The sequence below is a fragment of the Bos grunniens genome, chromosome 7, assembly GCF_055505025.1.
Source record: "Bos grunniens cultivar Pamir isolate PY7600 chromosome 7, Bosgru_T2T1.0, whole genome shotgun sequence".
In the NCBI taxonomy this organism is placed as follows: domain Eukaryota; kingdom Metazoa; phylum Chordata; class Mammalia; order Artiodactyla; family Bovidae; genus Bos; species Bos grunniens.
Window position 1 is genome coordinate 28918644 of NC_141171.1, and position 25690 is coordinate 28944333.

Sequence of the window (25690 nt, forward strand, 5' to 3'; positions counted from 1 at the left end):
TAAAGAGTCTGCCTGCAATGCAGGAGACCTGGGTTCGACCCCTAGTTTTGGAAAATCCCCTGGAGAAAGAAATGGCAACCCACTCCAGTATTCTTATCTGGAAAATCCCATGGATAGTCAACCTGGGGGGCTATAGTCCGTGGGGTCACAAAGAGTTGGACACGACTAAGCAACTCACACACACAGACACACACGTACATGTTAGTTTAAAAATGCTGGGTTTGCATCCCCTGTATTGAAACAGCAACATTACAAAAAGAAAAAAGAACTGACCTGAGCCCAATTCATTTATTTGTGTACTTAGCTCTGCAATATATAAGGATTTCAAAAAGAAGCATCAATAATTCTCTATTATGTCATTGTCTGTAGTCAAAATATGATGTTAATGATGCAGGAGGACTGATTTAGACTTTTGTAAGTCAGGTGATTTATTCTGCCTACACAGCTTATTTTTGTGCTATTCATCTCATGAAGATGTAAAAGAGAACAAAAAGTAACCCATGATATAAGAATCACCTCACTGGTACTTCCCTGGCAACCCAGTAATTAAGGCTCTCTGCTTCCTTGTAGGGGGCAAGGGTTCAGTCTCTGGTTGGTGAACTAAGATTCCCACATGTCATGCTGCTAAGCTGCTAAGTCACATATTGACTCCTGCTGCTGCTGCTAAGTCGCTTCAGTCGTGTCCGACTCTGTGTTACCCCATAGACGGCAGCCCACCAGGCTCCCCCATCCCTGGGATTCTCCAAGCAAGAACATTGGAATGGGTTGCCATTTCCTTCTCCAATACATGAAAGTGAAAAGTGAAAGTTAAGTCGCTCAGTTGTATCCGACTCTTAGCGACCCCATGCACTGCAGCCCACCAGGCTCCTCTGTCCATGGGATTTTCCAGGCAAGAGTACTAGAGTGGGGTGCCATTGCCTTCTCCAACATGTCATGAGGCATGGTCAAAAAGTATGCATTCAGAATTATCTTAGTCCTTTAGATTGAAAATCTGAACATGTTGAGGGTCTTTGTATAGTGAGATGATCTTTTTTTTTGACCATGAACATGTCATGAGACATGGTTAAAAAAAAAAGATCATCTCACTATACAAAGACCCTCAACATGTTCAGATTTTCAATCTAAAGGACTAAGATAATTCTGAATGCATACTTGTGCCAGTTATGGTTTACTGCTTCTCAGTTCCAAATTCAACCTTTTTGCCTGCTCTTTGAAAATGGATCTGGGCCCTTTATCTATGTTCTCTTTGGTGACATGTGTTATTTTAAACTTTGTCAGTAGAGAGCACTGGAGAAACACTGCCAGAAGAGAAGGGTTTGCTTCCTCGTTCGGCTGTTTTTGTTCCTCACACTCCTGAGCATGACATTTTCTCCAGCTATATTCTCAGTGTCTAGCAACCACAGTGCAGGTGGAGCCTCAGGCCAGCACCTGCAGTGCACTGCTCCCTCAGTGGGCACCCCCTGCAGCAACGCTGGCTTCTCCAGCACCAGACTGCTGATACACTCACTGGTTCTCCAGTGCACAGTCTTCACAGCCTCCTCCAGCATCTGCCTAGAGGTTCTGCACCAGGGGACCTGCTGTTAGACCCCCTTTCCTGTGAATGACTTTTCCTGGCCTCCTAGAGCGTGAATTTCCAGAAAATTTCACTAGCAACTTTTCTTCCATCTAGCAAGTGAGCCATAGCCATGCCCTCTCCAACAAGTTATAAATCTTGGATCTGGGGGGGGCCTCTTCCTTGATTTTTCTGTCTCCGCCATAGAGATAGTAACATATTATGTTCTATGTTTTATATTATATTGGAGAAGGCAATGGCACCCCACTCCAGTACTCTTGACGGGAAAACCCCATGGACGGAGGAGCCTGGTGGGCTGCAGTCCATGGGGTCGCTAGGAGTCGGACACGACTGAGCAACTCACTTTCACTTTTCATTTTCATGCACTGGAGAAGGCAATGGCAACCCACTCCAGTGTTCTTGCCTGGAGAATCCCAGGGACGGGGGAGCCTGGTGGGCTGCTGTCTCTGGGGTCACACAGAGTCGGACACGACTGAAGTGACTTAGCAGCAGTTATATTATATTACTATATATTGCTACATATTATATATAATATATTACTGCATATTATACATATATCACCACATATTATATACATATACTATATTAATAGTTTTTACATTAAACTCTCCCTGTTCAGATTTTTAAGTGATTTCTCTCTCCTGATTGGACCCTGACTGATACAGTACGTAAGGATTTGTTTGATGTTCTAAGTTAGATTGTCATAAGAGCAAGAATCAAATTATAACATCACTTTTTACTTCAAGGGCAATAAAAACCATCCTCCCTCTCATATTGGTAATCCTGGAGATGATTAGCACAGGCCCAGAGCTGCTTGCCTGGCTTGTTTTCTGTACTCTGCAGCACACAGCTGGTATCCACGGTGGACCACAGCTCACAGTGTTCATGAAGTTGCTGCTCATTAACACTGAGACGAGATCCCAGTCCTAATGGTTCATTCATACCATTTCTCCACCTCCCCACTTACCCCAGCTCCCCCATCCCTGTCCCTACTCTCAGCCAGGAGAACCTTTTATTTCATGATTAAAACTTGAAAAGACTGTTGTCTCCTGAACTGCATTCATTTCTGTGATTATCTTCACTATACAAAAAAGAATTTTTTTCTCTTCAGTTTTATTTGTGGCCTCCACTCTTTGTTAATTATGAGTCCCTGCATCATATTCTAGGACTCTAAAATTATACATATACACATATAAATACAGAAACACAGGCTGAGAGATATTGTAGGTTTGGTTCCAGACCACAATGATAAAGAAAATGAAGTAAGTCACACAAAATTTTTGCTTTCCCAATGCTTATGAACATTCTATTCACACTATACTGTATTCTATTAATGTGCAATAGCAATTGCACACTACAAATGTAAAAACACGGGAAAAGACAATGTACGTATCTTAATTAAAATGTACTTTATTGTTAAAAAATACTAATGTTATCTGAACCTTCAGCGAGATGTAACCTTTTTGCTATAGTAACATCAAAGATCACTGATCACAGGTCACCATTAACAAATAAGAAGAGGATTTGAAATACTGGAGGAATTACCAATATGTGAGACGGAGACACAAAGCGAGCAAATGCTATTAGAGAAACGGAACCAGTAGACTAGCGGCAGCCAGGGTTGCCACAAACCTTCAATTTATAGAAAAGAATAAAAGCAGTATGTGCAGTTAAACAAGGTCTGTGTGTGTATGAATCTTTCAATTGCTTTCTTTTCCTGCTAATTTCATATTGGTCATCTTTTTCTATTTCTTATGTCTGTCTGCATTTAACGTTCTTTCTAACTGTAGTTGCTCACAATTGCAAGTTGCTTTAAACACAAATCCATTATCTGAATCTACAGTCTGTTGGTAGTTTACTGTGATACAGCCCAAGGTTAATCTGAAAATGCTGTGTCTCAATGCCAAAAGCCACTGGTTACTACTGTATTTATATGAGGATTTTGATGTGGAAAAGCTTAGGTCAGAAAAGGTACATTTAAGGAATGCCTGTCTATACCTCACTTGATCAAGCTCCTGTTTACTGTCAAAAATTGGGTGTGTTTAATACTGAATACATCGATCTCTTCCACCTTTCAGTGTAAATTTATTCCACTGAGTCTAGGAAAAAAATGATATAAATTTTCATTAAGGAAAACACTATATTATGACAGCAGTAAATTAATCATCTACAATCGCTTTTAAAAGGCTTGATTTATTCCCTGCACTTGGGAGGCACTTTGTTGTAAAAATACTTTCACTAACAAGTATGAAATATTGCAAAATATATTTTTATCCATCTTCATGTGGCTATATAATATGTTTCATTTTTCTACATATCTGTACACACATGCGTGTCTACAGTGGGCCCTCTGGGTAATTTTTTGGTCACATTTACTTCTTTAATAAAAGAAGGAAAACATATTGGCCAAGCAGCCCAGACACACATCAAATTCATCATAGCTGAAGATAATATTTTTCTGAAGTGATTCATACTCTCACCTTCCTGCAGGAGTTTTCTCCACCCAGTGACATAGTGACAAAGTGAAATGTCACTGAAGTGAAGGCTATTTCGTTTAGCCTTGAGCAAACACAGAAGCTGAACTGTGGATACTCAGAATTCCTTCTGCTTCGCAAAGATGTGGTTTTTATGCATGTGCAACTGGATCTAAGCTGAATCCAGAGAGCTGCTATATGATAAGAGCTTGGTTTGAAAACATGTGCAACAGAATGACTTGAATAACAAAATCCCCGGGCAGAGTGTTTCTGAGCTAACTGCATTTGCACTCTGCAAGGAGATCAATGCTTCCCCTCATTGATTTTCCTCTGTCCAGAGCCAGGATTATGCACATTGTGAAGCGGTGTTCCCAGATTCATCCAATCTGATTTCCTAGCCAGCCCTAAAAAGGCAGAGTGCTCAACTATAAACTGGAGGCTATAAAAGTATAACCAGATCAAATCTGTCCCTCTATTAAGCCTGCATATGAAACAGAAGCGCACTGATGTATTCCTAGTGTGATGCAAGGGCTGCCCAGGATAGGACGGGTTCTGTTTGTGTGCAGCTTCTAAATAAATGGCAGAGATGCTGAAGATGAATCTGCGATGCCTTGCATACCTTTGCATAACTAACTCCCAAGATATTTTCAGATGTGCTTGAGCCTTCTTTCTGGAAGACTTGAAATGCAAAGTAACCATGTAAAGACATTATTCTCTTCCTAAATTCACAGATTGACTTAGTCCTTCTGATTTTGAAATGGCCTTAACATTTATAATTGGAAAAGGTGGATGGTTGGAAGGCTATAGAAATCAAAGGTCTATTAAAAAATTGAGGGTCCTTTTCACTGTCACCAATCTAATGGTTGGTTTATTCCACAGTTAACACAATTCTTATCTTCGTTAACTTCGTGGACTTTTACTGCAACTCAGTTTGGCACTGACAGCTAACTGTAAAATGAAAATATCCCCAAAGAGGTAAGTTTAGCTTTCCCCAAATTTTAGCATGCTATTACTAAAAGAGGAAGGGGAAAACTGACTCCCATATTAAATTTTCCTTTCCTCACTTCACTTTGAGGATAGACATGGTGTCACATTACAACTAGAACTTCAAATTTGCTTTTGAAAACATGATATAAAATAAGCCATTCCCTCCCAAGACTAGATAAATGATTACACAGCTGCTTGCCTTTCAAACAGAATTTGCTCAGGATCTAGGCATGCCTGGGTGCTCATTTCACTATTAGAGGGTGCTGAAATAGTTGACTGTCTGTGTATACTGGGGAGCAGAACACTAGCTCACATAACCACCCCAGCCATTGCTTCCTCTAGGAAAACCATGTCTGGGGGCAAAAGGAGGAGGGCAGGACACCAAAGACCTTCTGGTAGTCCGATATCCAGGATCAACATCTACTTCCCAGACTTAACATGTAAATGGACCTGGCAGATCTATCCTCCTAGCTAGGAAATATGAGCATGTTTCCAAATTACCTAATCAGTGGACATTTTCCTAGTAAAAGATTAACCAAGTCAATCAGTTTTTCAGTGACTGACAGTGAAAAGTGAATTCTCTGTTCTGAACCCCCAGATCACCCCACAGATCACCCATCCTCCTTTGAATCACTCACAAAGAACTTTTAAAAAATTAAATGAATGTTGCTTCCCAATATAAATGTAAAAGAGACCAGCTCAGTCTTCCCCACTAAAAACTGACACACCTTGGTTTGCTTATGTATTTCTAAACTGCCATGTGCAAAATATGCATTTTACTTGCTGCCTTTGGCTGTAAAAGTGTATTGTTACATTTACTATTTAAAAGCGTCAGTGATTTTCAACTATGATGCAGCATTAATTATATTAATATTTATTCTAAATATTACTGGTTTTTATTAAAGTAACTTATATGTCACATATTGCAATTTTGAGATAGTTGAAACTTAATGTTGGAATTGTTTTCCTTGAGTGCAAAGGAACACATTTCCTGTGTTCCTACCCAGAGACCTTTCCTGATGGAGTGTTTCCTTTAATGAAGTCTTCTCAGAAAGTCATGTTTTTATAACTGGTGCCGTTGATTCAGAGATAGTAGTCTAAATAAACACTGTGAAGTAATTTGATAATGAATTTAAGTAGGAGGAGATACCACTGTTTAACCTCCAAACTATGCTAATAAGTAGGGCGATAGACTTGCCAGGCTGAATAATGGAACTGTTATTCTAGCAGAGTGGAACTGTCTCCAGGGCCTCCTGGGAGGATTTGCCTACCAAGCTGTGTGTTGTTCCTCAGTGCACTTTGAGTAGCCCCCGGGATCTAGTTACAGCACATTTATCAAAGGAAATCACAATTTGGAAGAAAACCACATTCTTTAGACTTTCAAATAAGAAACATCCCTCTGTGTTACTTTCCCTTGATGTCTTTTACCTAGGTAAAGCAGAAGACTAATCTGGAAAAATAATTGTTAATACAAAACACTACAACCTGGAGAGAATTTCCTTCCTTTGAAATCTACATTTTAAAGAGGCCATTCTAATACTGTCAGAAAAAGAAGTCTATTTTCTTTATAAAGCCTGAACAGGATAATATATTATTATACACAGCATAAAGTTAAGGGTGTTTGAACAGTGGAAATAGAAGCATTTGTAGTTATTCAACCCTGAATACTTAGGACATTTCATTTCTTTTTACAGCAACCATATTCAGTCAATAAAAGATCAAATGCTTTTGGTTACTGGACTGAAAAAAATCAAATCCTCCGAACTTTAAGCACTTGATGTTCCCTGAGTACTTGCTCTCAGCTATAGCTCATTAAATGAGCTGATTCACCACTGAGGTTATAAATTGAAACAAAAGCAAAGAGCTCTTATTTTTAAAATAGACGGCACCAAACTGAAACACACTTAAGTCTGGATTGTTTACACATTTTCCTTGCTTGTACTGGGTATGCTGCAGAATAAGTATATGTCCATCTGGCAATTTTTCAGTAACAATCTAATTAGGACTTCTCTGGGTTGCTGTTTTATAGTTGCTAAGTCATTTTCAACTCTTTCTGACCCCATGGAGTACAGCACACCAGGCTTCTCTGTCTGTCACTCTCTCCTGGAGTTTGCTCAAACTCATGTCCATCAAGTCGGTGATGCCATCCAACTATCTCATCCTCTCTCATCCCCTTCTCCTACCTTCAATCTTTCCCAGCATCAGGATCTTTTCCAATGAGTCTGTTCTTCCCATTCAGGTGGCCGAAGTATTGGAGCTGAAGCATGAGTCCTTCCCATGAATATTCAGGACTGATTTCCTTTGGGACTGACTGGTTTGATCTTGTCCAAGAGACTCTCATGAGTCTTCTCCAGCACCACAGTTCGAAAGCATCGGTGCTTCAGTGTTCAGCCTTCCTTTTGTTCCAACTCTCACATCCACACATGACTACTGAAAAAACCATAGCTTTGACTATAGGGACCTTTGTCAGCAAAGTGATATCTCTGCTTTTTAATATGCTTTCTAGGTTTGTCATCTAGGTTTGCTTTTCTTCCAAGGAGCAAACATCTTTTAGTTTCATGGCTGCAGTCACCATCTGCAGTGATTTTGGAGCCCAAGAAAATAAAATCTGTCACTGTTTCCATTCTTTCCCCACCTATTTGCCATAAAGTGATGGGACCAGATGCATTATCTTCGTTTTTTTAATGTGAAGTTTTTAACCCAGCTTTTTCACTCTCATCTTTCACTTTCATCAAGAGGCTCTTTAGTTTCTGTTCACTTTCTGCCATTAGGGTGGTATCATCTGCATATCTGAGATTGTTGATATGTCTCCCAGCAATCTTGATTCTAGTTTTTGCTTTATCCAGCCCAGCATTTCCCATGATGTACTCTGCGTAGAAGTTAAATAATCAGGGTGACAGTATACAGCCTTGACATACTCCTTTCCTGATTGTTCCATGTCCAGTTCTAACTGTTGCTTCTTGACCTGCATACAGGTTTCTTAGGAGGCAGTTCAGGTGGTCTGGTATTCCCATCACTTTAAGAATTTTCCACAGTTTCTTGTGATCCACACAATCAAAGGTTTTAGTTTAGTCAATGAAACAGAAGTAGATGTTTTTCTAGAATTCTCTTGCTTTCTCTGTGATCCAACACATGTTGGCAATTTGATCTCTGGTTCTTCTGACTTTTCTAAATCCAGCTTGTACATCTGTAAGTTCTTGATTCACGTGCTGTTGAAGCCTAGTTTGAGGGTTTTGAGCATTATCTTGCTAACATGTGAAATCAGCACAATTGTATGGTAGTTGGAACATTCTTTGTTGTGGTAAAACCATGATTATTGATTGATAACAGGCTGAGATTAAAGAGAGATGATGTAAAGTGTAAAGAAAGCTTTCTCCATGCATTTACTTTACAGTTTTTATTGAATTTTATTTCATTTAATACAAAAATATAGCATCAGACACTATTATAGGCAGTTTATAAATACAGCAAACAAACAGCTCTATGAAATGGGTATTATCACTTATCCTTAAAAGGGATAAACAGGGCCTTAAAACTTATAGAACTAATAAGAAACGGAGTTAGGACTTGAACTCAGGAAATATTAGCCTTAGAATTTATCCTCTTAACTAGTATACTATACCACCTCTTGGGCTTCCTTCTTGGCTCAGTGGTAAAGAATCCACCTGCAGTGCAGGAGACGTGGATTCGATCCTTGTGTAGGGAAAATCCCATGGACTGAAGAGCCTGGCAGGCTACAGTTCATAGAGGCACAAAGAGTCGAACTGATGCTGGGAAAGATTGAAGGCAGGAGGAGAAGGGGGCAACAGAGGATGAGATGGTTGGATGGCATCACCGACTCAATGGACATCAGTTTGAACAAACTCTGGGAGATGGTGAAGGACAGGGAAACCTGGTGTGCCGCAACCCATGGGGTCTCAGAGAGTCAGTTACAACTTAGTGATTCAACAGCAAAGGCTGATTTTTAATGTAGTAAGCTATACAAGTAAAATCCTTGCCTTCTTGATACTTACTTTCTAGCAGGGATAATGATATGTCAGGCGGTGATAAGTGCCAAAAAAGAAAAATATGAAGTTAGAGAATGATAGGGCAAGATCATGGTAAGGTATAATTTCATAAAGGGCAGTCACTAAAGGCCTTTCTAATGAGCTGAATTGGAGGACTATCTATATTGTATGTAGAACCCTGTAAGGACTTTGTGTTTTATTTTAGATGAGATCAGAAATCATTAGAGGGGTCAGACAAAGAATTGACAGGACATGATTTTTGTTTAAAAGGGTCATGCCATCTGTTATATTGAGAATAGGTTATAGGTGGGTAAGAGAATAAACAGTGAGACCAATTGAGAAGCTATTTCAATAATTAAGGCAAAAATAATGACAACCTGGATCCAAGTGCTAGTAGTAGAGGTGATAAAAAGAGTTGGGATATATCTTGAGAGAGAAATAGAGAAATTTTGGAGATTGGGCTGACATAATTTTGGATGTGAAAGGAAAGAAAAGGAGTTAAGAATGACTAAAACTTTTTGACCTAAATTATCCAAAATATGTTTACATTTACTGAGATGTTTTATTTGATTGGGATGGAGGTGGGGACAGTGAAGGAAAAAGTCAAATTGAAATGATAAATTATAGCTAGAGCATTATGTCATAATCAAAGTGACTAATCAAATGAAACCAATCTAAGTACACAGCACATGAAAAAATTCTGGACCAAAGAAAACTCAATGACTGAAGGACTTAACAATACCACTATATTAGAGCATTAATTTTTTTAATATTTATAATTCATCTTTTATAAATTACAATAGTAAACTATTTTAAAAACTTCAAGTTATATGAAAGCTATAAAGCAAAATACTGAATTTCCCTCTCCCCCCAACAGGGGTAACTATCTTTTAGTGTTTTGTTCTTATTCATCTTTTTATGAGCATGTATTCAAGTGTTGCTGCTGCTAAGTCACTTCAGTCGTGTCCGACTCTGTGTGACCCCATAGACGGCAGCCCACCAGGCTCCCCCGTCCCTGGGATTCTCCAGGCAAGAACACTGGAGTGGGTTGCCGTTTCCTTCTCCAGTGCATGAACGTGAAAAGTGAAAGTCAAGTCGCTCAGTCGTGTCTGACTCTTAGCGACCCCATGGACTGCAGCCTACCAGGCTCCTCCATCCATGGGATTTTCCAGGCAAGAGTACTGGAGTGGGGTGCCATTGCCTTCTCTGATTCAAGTGTTACATGAGATATAAAGGGATATTTTACAATGCAATAAAAATGTTTGAAGTATTGTTTCACAAATGTAAGAAAAATAGAGTATTTACAAATATTCAATAGTCACATAACTTATTGGAAAATGTCTGTTTAATAGAATCAGGTTATATAACAAAATATATAAGAATATATTCCAGTGTTCAAGACCACATCATAAATTTAAAATTATAGAGGTAAAGTTAACTTTTTAAAAATTCAAATAATTTTAAATTTAATGATAAATTAAGTTCTTCATGGTATTTTATGGTGAGTTATTTGTCTCTCTTTTTTAATAGACTTTATTTTTGGGAGCACTCCTAGGTCTACAGTAAAATTGAGTGGAAAATACAGAGTTCCCATATACTGCCTGTCCACTCACACACACAATCTCTCCCATTACTGACACCTCACACCAGAGTGGTACATTTGTTACAATTGGTTAAACTACATCGACACATCATTAGCATTCAAAGTCCACAATTTGCATTATTTTTCCTTCTTGGTTTTGTATATTCATGAGTTTTGGCAAATATATTGACATGTATCCACCATTATAGTATCATATAGGATAGTTTCACTGCCTTAAAAATCCTCTGTGCTCTCCTTATTTATCTATCCCTCTCCACTAATCCCTGGAAAACAGTTGTCTTTTTACTACCTCCATAATTTTACCTTTTCCAGAATGTGATATGGTTGTAATCGTATAGTGTGTAGCCTTCTCAGCTTAACTTTAGTAAAATGCTTTCAAGCTTCCTCCATGTCTTTTCATGGCTTGATAGCTTATTTCTTTTGAATGCTGAGTAATATTCTATTGTCTGAATGTACCATAGTTTATCCATTCAGCTACTGAGGGATGTTTTGGTTGCTTCTAAGCTTTGGTAGTTTTCAATAAATCTGCTATATAAACATCTGTGTGCCAGTTTCTGTGTGGACATACATTTTTAGTTCCTTTGGGGAAATACCAAGGAGTCCTATAGAGCAGGAACATTTTTCTCAATGCTCTTAGGGTCCCTCAGTTCAGTTCAGTCGCTCAGTCATGTCTGACTCTTTGTGACCCCACAGACTGCAGCATGCCAGGCCTCCCTGTCCATCACCAACTCCCGGAGTTTACTCAAACTCATGTCCATCAAGTCAGTGATGCCATCCAGCCATCTCATCCTCTGTTGTCCCCTTCTCCTCCTACCCCCAATCCCTCCCAGCATCAGGGTCTTTTCCAATGAGTCAACTCTTCACATGAGGTGGCCAAAGTATTGGAGTTTCAGCTTCAACATCAGTCCTTCCAATGAATACCCAGGACTGATCTCCTTTAGGATGGACTGGTTGGATCTCCTTGCAGTCCAAGGGACTCTCAAGAGTCTTCTCCAACACCATGGTTCAAAAGCATCAATTCTTCAGTGTTCAGCTTTCTTCACAGCCCAACTCTTACATCCATACATGACCACTGAGAATCCATAGCCTTGACTAGACGGACCTTTGTTGGCAGAGTAGTGTCTCTGCTTTTCAATATACTGTCTAGGTTGGTCATAACTTTCCTTCCAAGAAGTAAGCATCTTTTGGACCTAAAATTAAGTGTCTTAAGTGTCATAAGGTCATAACTTTCCTTCCAAGAAGTAAGCATCTTTTGGACCTAGAATTAAGTGTCATAAGACAGATTAACAGGAGAAAAGCTTACAAATTTCTTCAAGATAAAATTTTATGTGGCACAGGAGCCTTCATAAGGAAATGAAGACCCCCCAAAAATGGTTAAACTTGAGTGTTTGTATGTTAGTTTTGAGGAAGAATGGAAACTTGGAGAAAGATATAATAGAGCAAGTGTAGTAAACTGGGGAAATTTACATGGCCTATTCCTTCAGATTCTCCTCTGTGTCCTTCCATCTTTAGTGATAAGGATGCTCCTTTCCTCCCAATATAGGGAGGGCACCTGCCTCAGGGGAAAATCAGAAAGTCCTTCCTGCACTTGCCATTTCTCAAATTCCTTCAGCTTAAAATATTGATTATGACAAGGTGCTATACTTTGAGATAGCATGTACCAAAGCACATCAGCATTATTACTGGATTGTGTGGTAAGATTATGTTTAAGTTTGTAAGAAACCGCCAAACTCAGTCGTGGACAAAATGATTGTATCCTCCCCAAATTCACACATTGAAACCCTATCTGTACCCTGTTCGCCTCTGTGATGGCATTGCAGGGGGTAGGGGGCAGGAGCGGGAGCGGGGGGGCGGCCTCTGGGAGGTAATAAGGACTAGATGTCTATAGATGGAATTCTCAAGAATGGGATTAGTGCTCTCATAAGAACTGTTTATGAGAGAGCTTGCTTCCCCTCTCTGTTCTTTGCATTTGAGGATATACTAAGTTGACAGTTTGCAGTCCAGAAGAGGGTTCTCACCAGAACCTAACCAAGCTGGCACCCTGTTATGGGACTTCCAACCTCTAGAACTGTGAGGAATAAATTTCTGTTTATAAACCATCCTGTCTATTATACCGTGTTATACCAGCCCACATTGACTAGGGCACTATCTTTCAAAGTAGCTGTGCCGTTTTGTTTTCCTGGTAGCAATAAATGAGAGTTCCTGGTGCTCCCATTCTCATTGGCATTTTGGTATTGTCGGTGTTTTGTATTCTGCTCATTCTAATAGTGTGTAGTGGATCCCATTGTTTTAATTTGTAATTTCCTGATAGCATATAATGTTGCACATCACTTCATATGTTTATTTGCCATCTGTATACTTGCTTTGGTGAGGTATTTGTTCAGGCCTTTGGCCCTTTTTTTTAATTGGATTATTCATTTTCTTATTTCTGAGTTTTAGGTGTTTATTTGGTGTGTTTTGGAGATAATAGTCATTTATTAGATATCTCTTCTGCAGATATTTTCACCCAGTCTCTAGCTTGTCTTCTCATTCTCCTAACCAGTTTATTTTTTAAGTTTAAGGAATTTGGTTCACTTAAGTGACAAATCAATTGGAAAAATTTTTAATTTCTACCATAAGATCCCATTTTCTCCTTTACATATTAATTAGAGTTTACTATTCCCATTCTCCATTCCTTCTCTCTACCTTAAGGCCTTAAATTTTCCAAAGTCATCTTATATTTACTTCTCTAAAAGTCTGGGCAACCAGATTTCCCACATAAGAAGAGATCTCATATATGTTACCCTTTGAGCCTTGGATGCCTGATATAAACATTCTTCAGTGATAGCCAACCTATATTCTCTGTTTAATTTCCTTTTCTTGAACCTGCTTCCTATTTGCTTCAATAGTTCTCCTATTTCTGCAGAGCCATAAAATAAAAATGTACCTTCATTTCACAATCAAAGGGGACAAAAAAACTGAACATGGTTGTTTTCATGTAGAAAACAGTGCTAGGGCCAGCAGCAAAGCAAATTCATTTGCATGTTTGTGTTATCATTTTCCAGCATTAGCACCGTACTTATTAATAAATGATGTAAGGAAATGGATGGAATGTCCTGCATAAGGACGTCTATTTAGATTTTCAAGTAGCTTGAACAACTGAAGCCTAAGTTTAAAGCACAGTATCAAAGTTCTGTGTTTTTGAGGTTGTTTGTGGATCAGACATATAGAGTTATTTGCAAGAACTCCTGCTCATTTAGGGTGACAGTGGAAATCACAGAACAGTGAAAACCACTATTGTCCCGGTAACAGTGTTGCCTTTGAAAACTTCATCTCCCAGAGACCTGTCTCTCTGAAATAGAAAAAGCCAACCTCATCATTGTGGTGAAGCTTAAATGTCTCCTATGCTCAGCACAGACAAGGAGAATTTGATGAAGTGAAAATGACTTAAAACAGACTGACCAGGTTTGTTTTCATGTATTAGGAGTAATTTGCTCATTGGACAGATTATACATTTCCTACTCTGTGTAACTCAGTTCATATGGCAAGAAAGACATATTCAGATGAAAACGTAAGACACCAAGAGCTAAATGATGCAAGAGGAACAAAAGTTGTTCTGTAGTTTGAAAGGAGCAAGTACTCTCCATTCGGCAGATGTGATCAGACAGGCTTTAAGAAGGAGATGTGACATGAACTACATCTTAATGAACATGAGGAGGACATCAGCAAGTGGAGATACCAGGGAAGGGTAGTTTGGCTGGAAGAGCATCTCGAGAATAAGCTGTGGATGTAAAAGTCTGTATTATCTGGTTCTGTTTGGGGAGAGAAGATCTGTTCAGTTTGCCTGGAGCTTAATATATATGAAGGTATAAGGGGAATAGGAAAAGATATGGAAAAGAGCATCTGGACTACTTAGTATCAGTTATCTTTTGTTGCATAACAAATTACCCAAAATTTAGGAGCTTCAGGCAAAAAATAATCGCTACATCATAGTTTCTATAGGTCAGGAATTCCCATGCAGCTAAGCTGGGTGATTCAGGCTCAGAGTTTCTAATGAGGCTGCAGTCACTGTGTCCATGAGTCTGGACTATATTCACCTAAGACTTATCTGGGGCCAGAGGTTCCATTTCTCAGCTCACATGGCTGTCAGCCTCGCTCCACCTCCATGGGGGCCTCTCCATGGCAGCTGGTTTCCCCAAGAATAATGAGAGGCACAGATCAGAAGCTCTGGTGCCTTTTCTACCTTAATCTTGGAAATGACTATCATCACTTCCACCATATTCTATTGGCCACACAGCCCAACCCTCCTGCCATGTGAGTAGGACTACACAGGGCTGTGGATATCAGAAATTGGGGATCATCCAGGGCCATTTTAGAGTCTGGCTACACAACCACTATTACAGTTGTGCAGATGGGGCCCTCCCCATCACAAAGATGTTTCATTCATATTGTAAACATGACGGAGGAATTTTTGAGCAATGGAGTGTATGAGCAAATAAACAGAACTTTAGGCCTCCCACGATGTATTTAGTGACATCTAAACTCATGCAATAGATAAACGGTAGGATGAGTAAATGGCAGGGTGAGCAGCTGCAAGGATACTGCACCTCCAGATGAGATCTCATAAAGCCTCAGCTGGGATGGAGGCAGTGGGAGGGGGAAGAAAGGCTGATGCCTGAGTCAATAGCACAAAGGCTGAATCAGCAGAACATGGTATCTTCTCCAAAATAATTCAAGCAGAGAGCTAACACTGTCTAATGTGCTTGCTCTATGCATCTAAATATGTAAAAGACACTAAATATTTTAAATGTAAGGAACTGGCAAACAGAGAAACAATCACTTTATAAAGATCTACACAAAAAGAACATGATTTCAAGGACTAGCTGCTCTGAAGTCATTTCCTTTGTTGATTTCCTAGGAGGTCACCTAGTTTCGAGAACACAAAGAAGGGAAGGAATAGAATACTATGCACTCTTTCCAACCCCATCACTCATCACCAGCACATTTCACTCCTCACCTGCTCAGAAAGCCAATAAGCCAGCAAACCTCTGGGCCAAGGCCCAGAACTGGCATTCACTCTAGCCCTTGGATGTGAGTCAGACCAATTACTGGTTGTGAAGATACTGCAGGTTGTTTGAAAATATTAAGTAGGTCAAATCATCCCATGAAATGTAGGCTGCCAACTTCTTTATTAGTAAGAAGACCATTTATTCAATTATTCATATATTTGACATCTGTTTCTGGAGCTCAAGGCAGTTTGATAGAGATTTTGAGTCTAACCAAAATGAGTCAGAGGCCCTGTTCTCTGAGGACCAACTCCCTATAAGGGAAATGGACTCGAAAGGCTAATACAGGGCAGCAGTGTTATGTGCCATACAACACAAATTTCATAATAACAGAGTTTAAACAGCCGGTTGACTTTTTTTTGGATTTCTCACTGGCAGCAAAGTTCAGGAATGGTGAAAAAAGTGCAGTAAGATATGGCTGTGAGCTGAGAACCAGTTTTTCCGGGCCAGCATCCAATTGCTAAGCTGGCCCATGACACTCAATATAGTTTAGGTGTTCTGAAACTGTGCTCCAAGAATTTGAAATATCATACCCTACTCCCACCAACACCCCCCCCCAACTTTTTTTATCATGTTCGGAAAAATTGGTTAAAATCACAGCAGCTCCTTGGATGAAGAGAGCATTAAGACTGTCTTAACTGGGATCAGTGAAAGTCATCCACTAATCCAGAGGTAGGCAAAAATATCAGTGTGTCAAGAGGCAGGCGAAAAAACGGGACATCACAAGGGGACTTTAGAGGTCAGGGGCAGGTCAACGCCATTGCGCAACCTGCCCGAGCAGAGCTTTGATGATCAAGCTAATGAGGATGGGCAGCTTCTTTCTGAATAAACTGAGCTGCCACAGGGCAGCTGAAAAGTAGAAGCCCAGATAGTGGAGAAGGTTGTGAGTAGGAAAATGATTTCCTCCACAGAGCCACAAGAGAGGCCTAGGGCTGAGTTTCTTGCATTCTGCTGGAGCATGCTCAGGGCAGATTCTGAAGGTAACTTACAAGATGGAAAAGCTGAGGGTCCTAGTGAACATGCTGGTAGCCAGTCCTAAATAGTGCTGTGGCATATAGAAGAGGCAGTAGGATAGTTTCGTGGATGAGCAGAAAAAGCACAATGGCACAAGCAGGACCACTTGTCCTGACTTGGTCTTCACTGAAGGAAGAAATCACTACAACTAGCCGATGATTTTTTCCCTCCAGAATAATTTCTCCTGCATGGACAATCCCAAAGCATCTTGAGTTTATCTGTCTCACAGCATAACATTGTCACTGCCTGTTTACCCATAGGTGCCCCTGCCTGGACTATGTAATCTCTTTGAAATAACTACTGTTTCTCTATTTTCATTACCCAGCATAGTGCTGAGCATATAGGTGTCATCAAATGCTTGCTAAATGAGACAGTGATTAGATGATTTGTTGTTTGGTTTTGTTGGAGTGTAGGATATAGGAGTATTAGTAGCAGAATCGATTGGGAAGACAGGGGAAACCTGTAGTGAATAGTTATCCTTTACCCAGAATCTAACCCCAACTCCTTTTCTTTTGAGGATTACTCAGTTTCCTTTATGAAATCCACCACTTTTGAATCACAGGAGGAGGCAGATCCACCTACCATTAAAGATGGCCAGTTTGCCAACTCTTCTTTCCCAGCATGCCTTGCAGCTAGGGCATGGGCCTGTGACCTGAGTTCCACCCACCCCGCCGTTTTTTTTAATAGGTAGGTTGTAATATACGGAGAAGGCAATGGCACCCCACTCCAGCACTCTTGCCTGGAAAATCCCATGAACGGAGGAGCCTGGTAGGCTGCAGTCCATGGGGTCACTAAGAGTCGGACACGACTGAGCGACTTCACTTTCACTTTTCACTTTCATGCACTGGAGTAGGAAATGGCAACCCACTCCAGTGTTCTTGCCTGGAGAATCCCAGGGACGGGGGAGCCTGGTGGGCTGCCGTCTATGGGGTCGCACAGAGTCGGACACGACTGAAGTGACTTAGCAGTAGCAGCAGGTTGTAATATAAGTAGCAGAAACAGGAAAAAATCTACAGTGGCATTGGTGAGAGCTGCACAATTTTGTGTTTGGGGCAACAGTAGGGTGATGGGTGTGGCAGAAGCTAGTGCCCCTGGTAGCATCAGTGGTGGGAACTGCTCTTCTAGCTTTTGGTAGCAACAGCAGTGATGTCCTTATCCAAACTGTTCCTCAGCATGATTTTGAGAATATGCTCTTGCAGTATGAACTTCTGAGTCTGGTTCTCTAGCCCTAACTTAGCAATTCTGTGAGCTGCCCAGTGTCCTCTTTTAGAAATTCCTTTTTTGGTTAAATCAACCAGAGTCCGTTTCTATAACTTACAATGCGGAACCCTGACTGATAGAGAACTCAATCCTGGGGACTGGGTTAGAACTTTCCAATTTTATCTGCAGGCAGCAGGAAACCTTTTATAAGTTTTAAGGGGATTGTGGCAATGACAAAAGTGCTGTAAGAAGATCAAGCTGTCAGCAGTGTATAGCACAAACTGGAGAAAGAAAAGTCTGGAAGAGGAGACAAGGTAAGAAGTTTTTGCATCTATACAGGTGAAAAGTACTGCAGCAATGTGGGGCTGAACTAGGAGATTTATAACTGCTCAGATGGTAGGCAAACAGAAGTCTGTTTCTGATTCCCTTCTTGGTTTTTCACAGAGAGTTTAGTAAGGGGAAAAGTATATCTCAATGGAAAATGCGTTCTCTAGATCACACTGTCCAGGTTATCTGCTTCTAGTCTTTCATTGTCTTTGAGCTCTTTTACAACTCTCATTTGTACACAGCTGATAGCAGTGCAAAATAATACTTGCCTGCAGATGAATAAATTCTGCCCTGTGGAAGTTCAACTGACTTTCTTCCCTGTGTGAACGAGGCCAGTTTTGCCTGATTGTGTGTTCATGTCAACGTTTCTGACCTAAAAAATGTAGCCTTAAAAAAAAAAAAATTCTTCCTTGAACTGATTGAAATAGCTCATTTACTTCCTCATTAACGAAGTAAATAAAGTCTTTAACTGTGTTTCTATTTATATCTGTATTAAGACTGAGATTTAATTTTTTCAAGACCAATTTTAACAGCCATCATTTCTTTTTTTGTAAATGGAATCTTGAAACTAAAGCTCCAAAGGTAGATGAATGACTGTTATTTCTATTATCCTAGGTTGGTGCTTAACGCTAGAGGTAAATTTCTAGTAGATGATAGAATTTACTTTAAAGGGGCCACTTGCCAAGTACAAAGGTCAATGTTTGGAAAGTTAAGTACAAACAAAATAACAAAGGCCTTGTGCAATCTCTTGCAATTTCTTGGAAAAAAAGCCACATCATGTCAGGTGGCAGCAAAAGAGTCCCAGTTGTTTCCATTTTATCAGGAGTTACCACACACACACACAAAAGAATATCTACTTTATATGAAATGGAAATAGGCAAGTAATTCCTTTTCATAAAGCTTGCCTATTCAGACGTAGAATATTTGTTCCCCATGTCTTAAGTGCATAGAAGACACAGTAGAAGTGGATAAAGGGTTAAAAGCACTGTAGATGCATATCAATATAAATGGAGGGCTGTTTACAGTGCCAATATTATGGCAGCATGCCAAATCCCTTTCAGTGAACTCCAAGAAAATGACTCCATTCTATGGTTATGTTCGAATTTTGTTGTATGGAATATTGCTCAAAGTAAGTGGGCTGTCAGGTGAAAGTAAGAAATCTTCGAATCTATTCCATTGGAATGGAATTTGATTTGTACTACAATCATAAAATGTAGTCTAGCAGAGCAAGATACCCTTCTATGAGTTCATGAATACTGATCTATTTTTTACATAGATCTATCTCAGAAGCTAACATTCGGAAATGTGCTCATGCAATATGTCACAATATGTTGTTTAACAAAAATATAGAAAAAAAGTCATATCTGCCACAAATGAAAAGTGTCAGTGGTGCATCAGCTGCAAGTTGTTCACAGGCTTCTGACTTGGCAGTTGGCTGAAGAGAACCACTTACTTAAGCAATTCCTCACGATTAGATTCTGCTTGTTGCTTTTGGCTCCAGTGCAAAGCTGCTTTCAAAAGCAGGTGACAAAATGAGTTCTAGAAAGGCTCAAGTCTATGACCTTATTTCAGGTCATTTGTAACTTTACAGATTGTTGCTAAAAAACATAAGAGCATTCATAGGCTGGTGGAGTTTTCTTAACCCACCTGTACATGGTGGTTCTCAGAAAGACCCTTGGGATACTTAAAGCTAGACTTCCTGGGTACAAATCATGGCTCTACCGTCTCCAAGCTGTTTGACACTGGGCAAATTACTTAAAGCTTGCCATGTCTTGGTTACTCATCAGAAAATCCTCAAGTCCTTGTGAGTTGTGAATATGTAAAGGGCTCAAAATGAAGTCTGGCATACAGAAATGCTATGTAACAGTTGGCTGGTGTTATTAAGATTTATTTAGAGGTTGAGAGAGTGTTCCTAAAAACTACAGTGGTTCTAGCCGCCTTCCAACATGTGGAAGAGAAGGAGCATTCCTTGATGTTGCCAACAGCTGGGGAAGACCAAGATGATGGACTACTCATTTCTCTATTCTCATATTTCCTCTCTCCCCTCCACATTTCCCACATTTCTGGGAAAAGCGCCCAATGGGGAGAACAATTTGTTTGCAGGAGCCTCCCACGAGATGTCTAAGAGATGGTGCCTGGTCTGAATCTCATTCTTCAAGGGAAATGCCTTGAGTCTTCCTCAACTCAGTGGGAATGATCAAAATTTCTTTTGATCATTTTTCTGGAAATTTCAGCAAATCTCATCCCAGATTGTAAGCATAGTAAATGTGAATACCATCTTCTTTTATCTCTCTTGTGAAATAGTTAAGCAGTCTGAGACTGGTCCTTACATCTCTAGGCTTGTCTTCAAAAGTCCGTCCTAGAGGAGGTAGACGGCCTTCCCGCTCCAGGAACAGGCTGTATTCTGTTAGCATTCCAAGAAGAGGTTAGCATTCCACTGATAACCCCACAAGGGCTCTCTGTAGGGGACTGGGCAATGCTTCGTGGATTCCTTCACCCCAAGCAGGACGGTCTGGGGAGGCTTGGGGCACATTCACCCAGAGCATGAATGGGTTATATCACTTTGTATAACTTGCCACACAGGTTTTGTTTAACATTCAAGTAAAATTACGGGGATGGCACGGTGGGGGGTTGGTGGAGGATGGGAAGAGAGAAAGAAACTTAAGTAAGCTATGGTGAGGACAGCGTAAAGGTCAAAATTGTAATATTAAATAAATCTTACAAGATTTTATAAACCCTAATTTATTGTCTATGTGCAACTGACATTTTAGCTCTTGGTTTAATACCAGACACTTCAAAGTATTCTTGTAGAAGAATGGTTGATAACCCTCTTACACAGTATAATTGGAATTCTGCATGTTAGAACATTTGGTTTCTGAAAGATTTTTGTAAATGTTAATAGCTGTCTTTTAAAATGGTGTAAGTGTGAAATGCTATGAAAAGCAAAGGTTTAAATGTCACTCTGTCTATAATTTTCATATTGTAAAAACTAAATAAGTTTTTAAAAATGGAAGACCTAAAAGCCTGCTACAAGTTTGAAGACATCAATGCATTCATTCTTCCTTTTTGACACGGATATGACACTTAGCCAAAATGAGCCAATTTTAGAATTAAATGTAATCTGTTTTTTCTAAAATTTACTATTGAACATTTATCCTAAACTGAAAAGCAATTATATTTACAAAGTTCCCCACTTTTTCCCCCCATGGTGCACAAGATTATGGCTAAAGATCTGTCTTTAAAGCATGTACCTGACAAGCTATCCTGGTCTGTGTGGTAATTGCCATCTGTGTTTTTGTTCTTGAGTCCAGGCAGTCCGGCCAAGGCTTTAAGGGCAGTAGTGAAGCCAGGTCACTTCCCCCAGTGTGACCAAATGATTGCACCACTGCAAAAATTTAAAATTTCCCCTCTTCCTTTTTTCTCTTCTCTTCCTTTTTTTTCTGGTTAGCTTTCTCTTCCTTTTAAATATTTACTTCACAGGAGAAAAAAATGTTCATTTTCCTTCCGTAACTCTACTTGGGAATCTGAATTCTTAATCACCTCCAGTGATGCAGTCTGAGTATGCAGTTCAAGAACGAGCAGCCTATTTAAAAAAAAAAAAAAAAACTTAATAAGCCTGGTTCACTCAGAATTGGGTCTGAATGTTACTGCTCAGAATGCATTTTGCCCACATACTGCTTAATGCACTAGTACAGTTCTAAATAGGCAGATTGGTTATGTGGGTGCCATTAGAAATTTGTTACTCTTTGTAAAGTACCAAAGGTTACAGAGGAAGCAATTAATAAAAATGGAAATGAGATGGCATTTATGAATTTTCCCATACCTCATCACACCCGTCACTGCATTTCAATATGTTTTGCTTATTAAAAGAGAAGGGAGCCCAGTTACAGCTCAAACGCCAGAACTACACACAACTCATCCTCTAACTTCCCTCTGCTCCTATGAGCACATACTCTGTATCTCAGCATTGTTTGCCTTATGCAACAGAAGAAAGTCAGTTAGTAGTACTGGTTTAATGTACAATGCCTGGAGAATCCCAGGGACAGGGGATCCTGGTGGGCTGCCGTCTATGGGGTCGCACAGACTGAAGCGACTTAGCAGCAGCAGCAGCAGCAGCAAGGCTCTTTTCATAGCATCATTTGTAACATTCATTGATTGTCCCACAGCCTTTAACTCTGTGAATAGAAACTAGTTCTAGGCTAAGCCACTGTTAGAGTCAGGAGGTACAGTGTTGGTCAAATTTAAACTTTCCCGTTGGGTTAAATTAGAGATGAATATAGTTCAATCCCCTTTCATATTAACTTTGACCTTAATAATATACTTTAATACGATGTCACATAAACCATAAAATGGATGTTCTACTTCCTCCTTCTCCGTAGACAAGAAAAAATAGGCATCCTTCTATATGAAAATGTTTTTTTTTTTTTTGAGGTGGGGCAGGCATATCCTGGGAAGGGCCCTAATAGATGATTCGCCCTCTTATTTAATTACCACACACATACAGTGATTCTCAAACTTGAGCCAGCATCAGAATCACCTTCAGGTCTTGTTAAAACACAGATTGCTGGGTCCCACTCCCAGAGTTTCTGATTTAGTAGCTGAGGCTTAGGGCTGAGAATTCGAATTTCCAACAAGTGCCCAGATGGTGCTGATGCTGCAGGTTGCAATTCCACACTTGGAGAGTCACTGAAACTGTGTGCTTTTCCTGCACCCAAGTCAGAAGATAACTGGGGTCATAGCTAACAACCCTACATAGCAAACCTACTAAGTCACTTAGGGACATATTTTATATCCTGCTTTTCCTGGTTTACAAGAAAGATAAATTACATAAAACCAGACATTCACTAAATGACTTACAAAGATCATTTCTAATGGCATGGGTCTAAAACTGCTTTAAAAATTTTCCAGCTATGTTATTGTGGACATTCCCTATTTGGAACCTTGATTATCCATTCATTCCTTTTTGTTTCCTGAAAAACAAAAATGCTAACAATTTCCATTTGTTCACTTCTTCTTACACTATTACTGGCTCTGCAGTGCGTCGATCCCATCAGTTTACCTCATTCAACCTTGACTGCAATCAGTGAGGAAACTTTATAATTCCCATCTGACAGATCTGAGGATATGGCTGAGAGAGATAAAAAGAGGACATTTGGAAATACTGCTTTAGATACTCTACAAGTTAACCTTGGAATAAACCAGGCCACCGAGAGCATTGTCACCAGCTGACTGATCTCTTTTTATCCCCTGTGCTCGGCATAAGGCAGTCAGCCACGTTGAGAGGCCTTATGAGAAACAGCCCTGTAGCTCATTTGCTGCTTTCCTGTAAGGATGTTGTCAAGGACATTATTTACTTCACTACACGCTACAAAGCGTCTTCTTTGTAAGGACCTGCTGGAGAAACTTCTCTTGGCTCTCCACTCCAGGACAAGCTGTTCCTCCTTACCCCTGGGTCTGAGCTACAGACCATGTCAATCATGTATCCAAGCGTGTCCTCTTTTGGCTTTACTTTTTCTTCTTTCAACATCTGCATAATAATATTTACTTTCTGAAATGCTCTCCACAATGAATATGACTAAGACAATTTGAGGAAACTGATAAAAACTTTGTGTCAGCTTAGTTGAGTGTATTTCCTGCAGGAAGATGCTGCTGTTCCCACTGAAATGGTGAACAAAGACAGGAAATTGGAATAACTGTGAGGGGGAAACAAATGCCTTAGGGCCCGTGCATGTTCAAAGGGCCAAAGAGGGTCCGTGCACATGCGATTCATTGAGGAGGCTGTGTGAACTGTCATTATTGTGCTTTCAGAGTGTGTGTGCTCTCCGCGTCCTTCTCTCATGCCTCTTCCCCATGAAGGTAACAGTTCTTTACATCCCTGTCACCCTTCCCTCACAGAAATGGTGGGCAGGGAGTTCCTAGATTATTTGGTCAACAAATAATAGCCTTGAGTTAAGTTGGTAGAAGGGAAGGGCACTGCTTGATTATATGCAAGACTATATACCACAGAGTAAGGAAAAAAAAAAATCCAAATATGTTTAAACCATTTAAGAAATCTTATCTAGCTTCCTTTTAAAATACGTGAGAATAGCTTCTAGCAGCTTGCCATTCAACTGTGTCTATCTTAGGGCAAAGCCAACAAAGAAAGGGAGACTCTCCCCAAAATTCGCTAAAAAATTGTAAAAGGAAAAATAGCAGTGTAACAGTGGAGAACTCTGGTGGGTGCCACACGTATCCAACTTAGCATCAGCAACAGTGGGATTAGCAGCATCATTGAAAAGTACACAAGGGCACAGCACCGCTTATCATTTGCCTGTATTTCCTGCCACCACCACCAGCCCCTCACCTCCGCCAAAGACAGATGGATAGATAGACATCCTGAATCTGTAATGGAGCATCAAATCAAACTGAGTGACATTCAACAAAATAAATGAACTATACTCTTCAAAACAACAGCATACAGATGAAGAAAAGTTAAGGACACATTCCAGAATAGGGCAGAATAAGAGTCATAAAAGCTAAATGAAATGCAAGATCCTACATTGGATTCTGAACCAGAGACAAAATTACTCTAAAGGACATCTTTAGAACCACTGGCAATATTTGAGTAAAGATCTGTAGATTAGACCTAGAGCCAGATATCCTGGACTGTGAAGTCAAGTGGGCCTTAGAAAGCATCACTACGAACAAAGCTAGTGGAGGTGATGGAATTCCAGTTGAGCTATTCTAAATCCTGAAAGATGATGCTGTGAAAGTGCTGCACTCAATATGCCAGCAACTTTGGAAAACTCAGCAGTGCCCACAGGGCTGGAAAAGGTCACTTTTCATTCCAATCCCAAAGAAAGGCAATGCCAAAGAATGCTCAAACTACCGCACAATTGCACTCATCTCACACTCTAGTAAAGTAATGCTAAAAATTCTCCAAGCCAGGCTTCAGCAATATGTGAACCGTGAACTTCCTGATGTTCAAGCTGGTTTTAGAAAAGGCAGAGGAACCAGAGATCAAACTGCCAACATCCGCTGGATCATAGAAAAAGCAAGAGAGTTCCAGAAAAGCATCTATTTCTGCTTTATTGACTAGGCCAAAGGCTTTGACTGTGTGGATCACAATAAACTGTGGAAAATTCTTCAAGAGATGGGAATACCAGACCACCTGATCTGCCTCTTGAGAAATTTGTATGCAGGTCAGGAAGCAACAGTTAGAACTGGACATGGAACAACAGACTGGTTCCAAATAGGAAAAGGAGTTCGTCAAGGCTGTATATTGTCACCCTGTTTATTTAACTTATATGCAGAGTACATCATGAGAAATGCTGGACTGGAAGAAACACAAACTGGAATCAAGATTGCTGGGAGAAATCTCAATAACCTCAGATATTCAGATGACACCACTCTTATGGCAGAAAGTGAAGAGGAACTCAAAAGCCTCTTGATGAAACTGAAAGTGGAGAGTGAAAAAGTTG

The 25690-nt window shown here is 40.0% G+C and overlaps 1 protein-coding gene across 5 annotated transcripts in view; it reads left to right on the forward strand.

Annotated features, from left to right (window-relative positions):
* The window catches only part of LOC147368971 (uncharacterized), a 513832-nt gene that overhangs the window by 435925 nt on the left and 52217 nt on the right, over positions 1-25690 (forward strand). The window contains exon 5 of one of the 5 annotated variants that reach the window (XM_086410560.1): positions 4927-5022. The exons of the other annotated variants lie outside the window; for them this stretch is intronic. Coding sequence (XP_086266686.1) covers positions 4927-4995 — 69 coding nt within the window. The 3' untranslated portion in view covers positions 4996-5022. The remainder of the gene's footprint in view (positions 1-4926; positions 5023-25690) is intronic. 5 annotated transcript variants of the gene reach the window in all.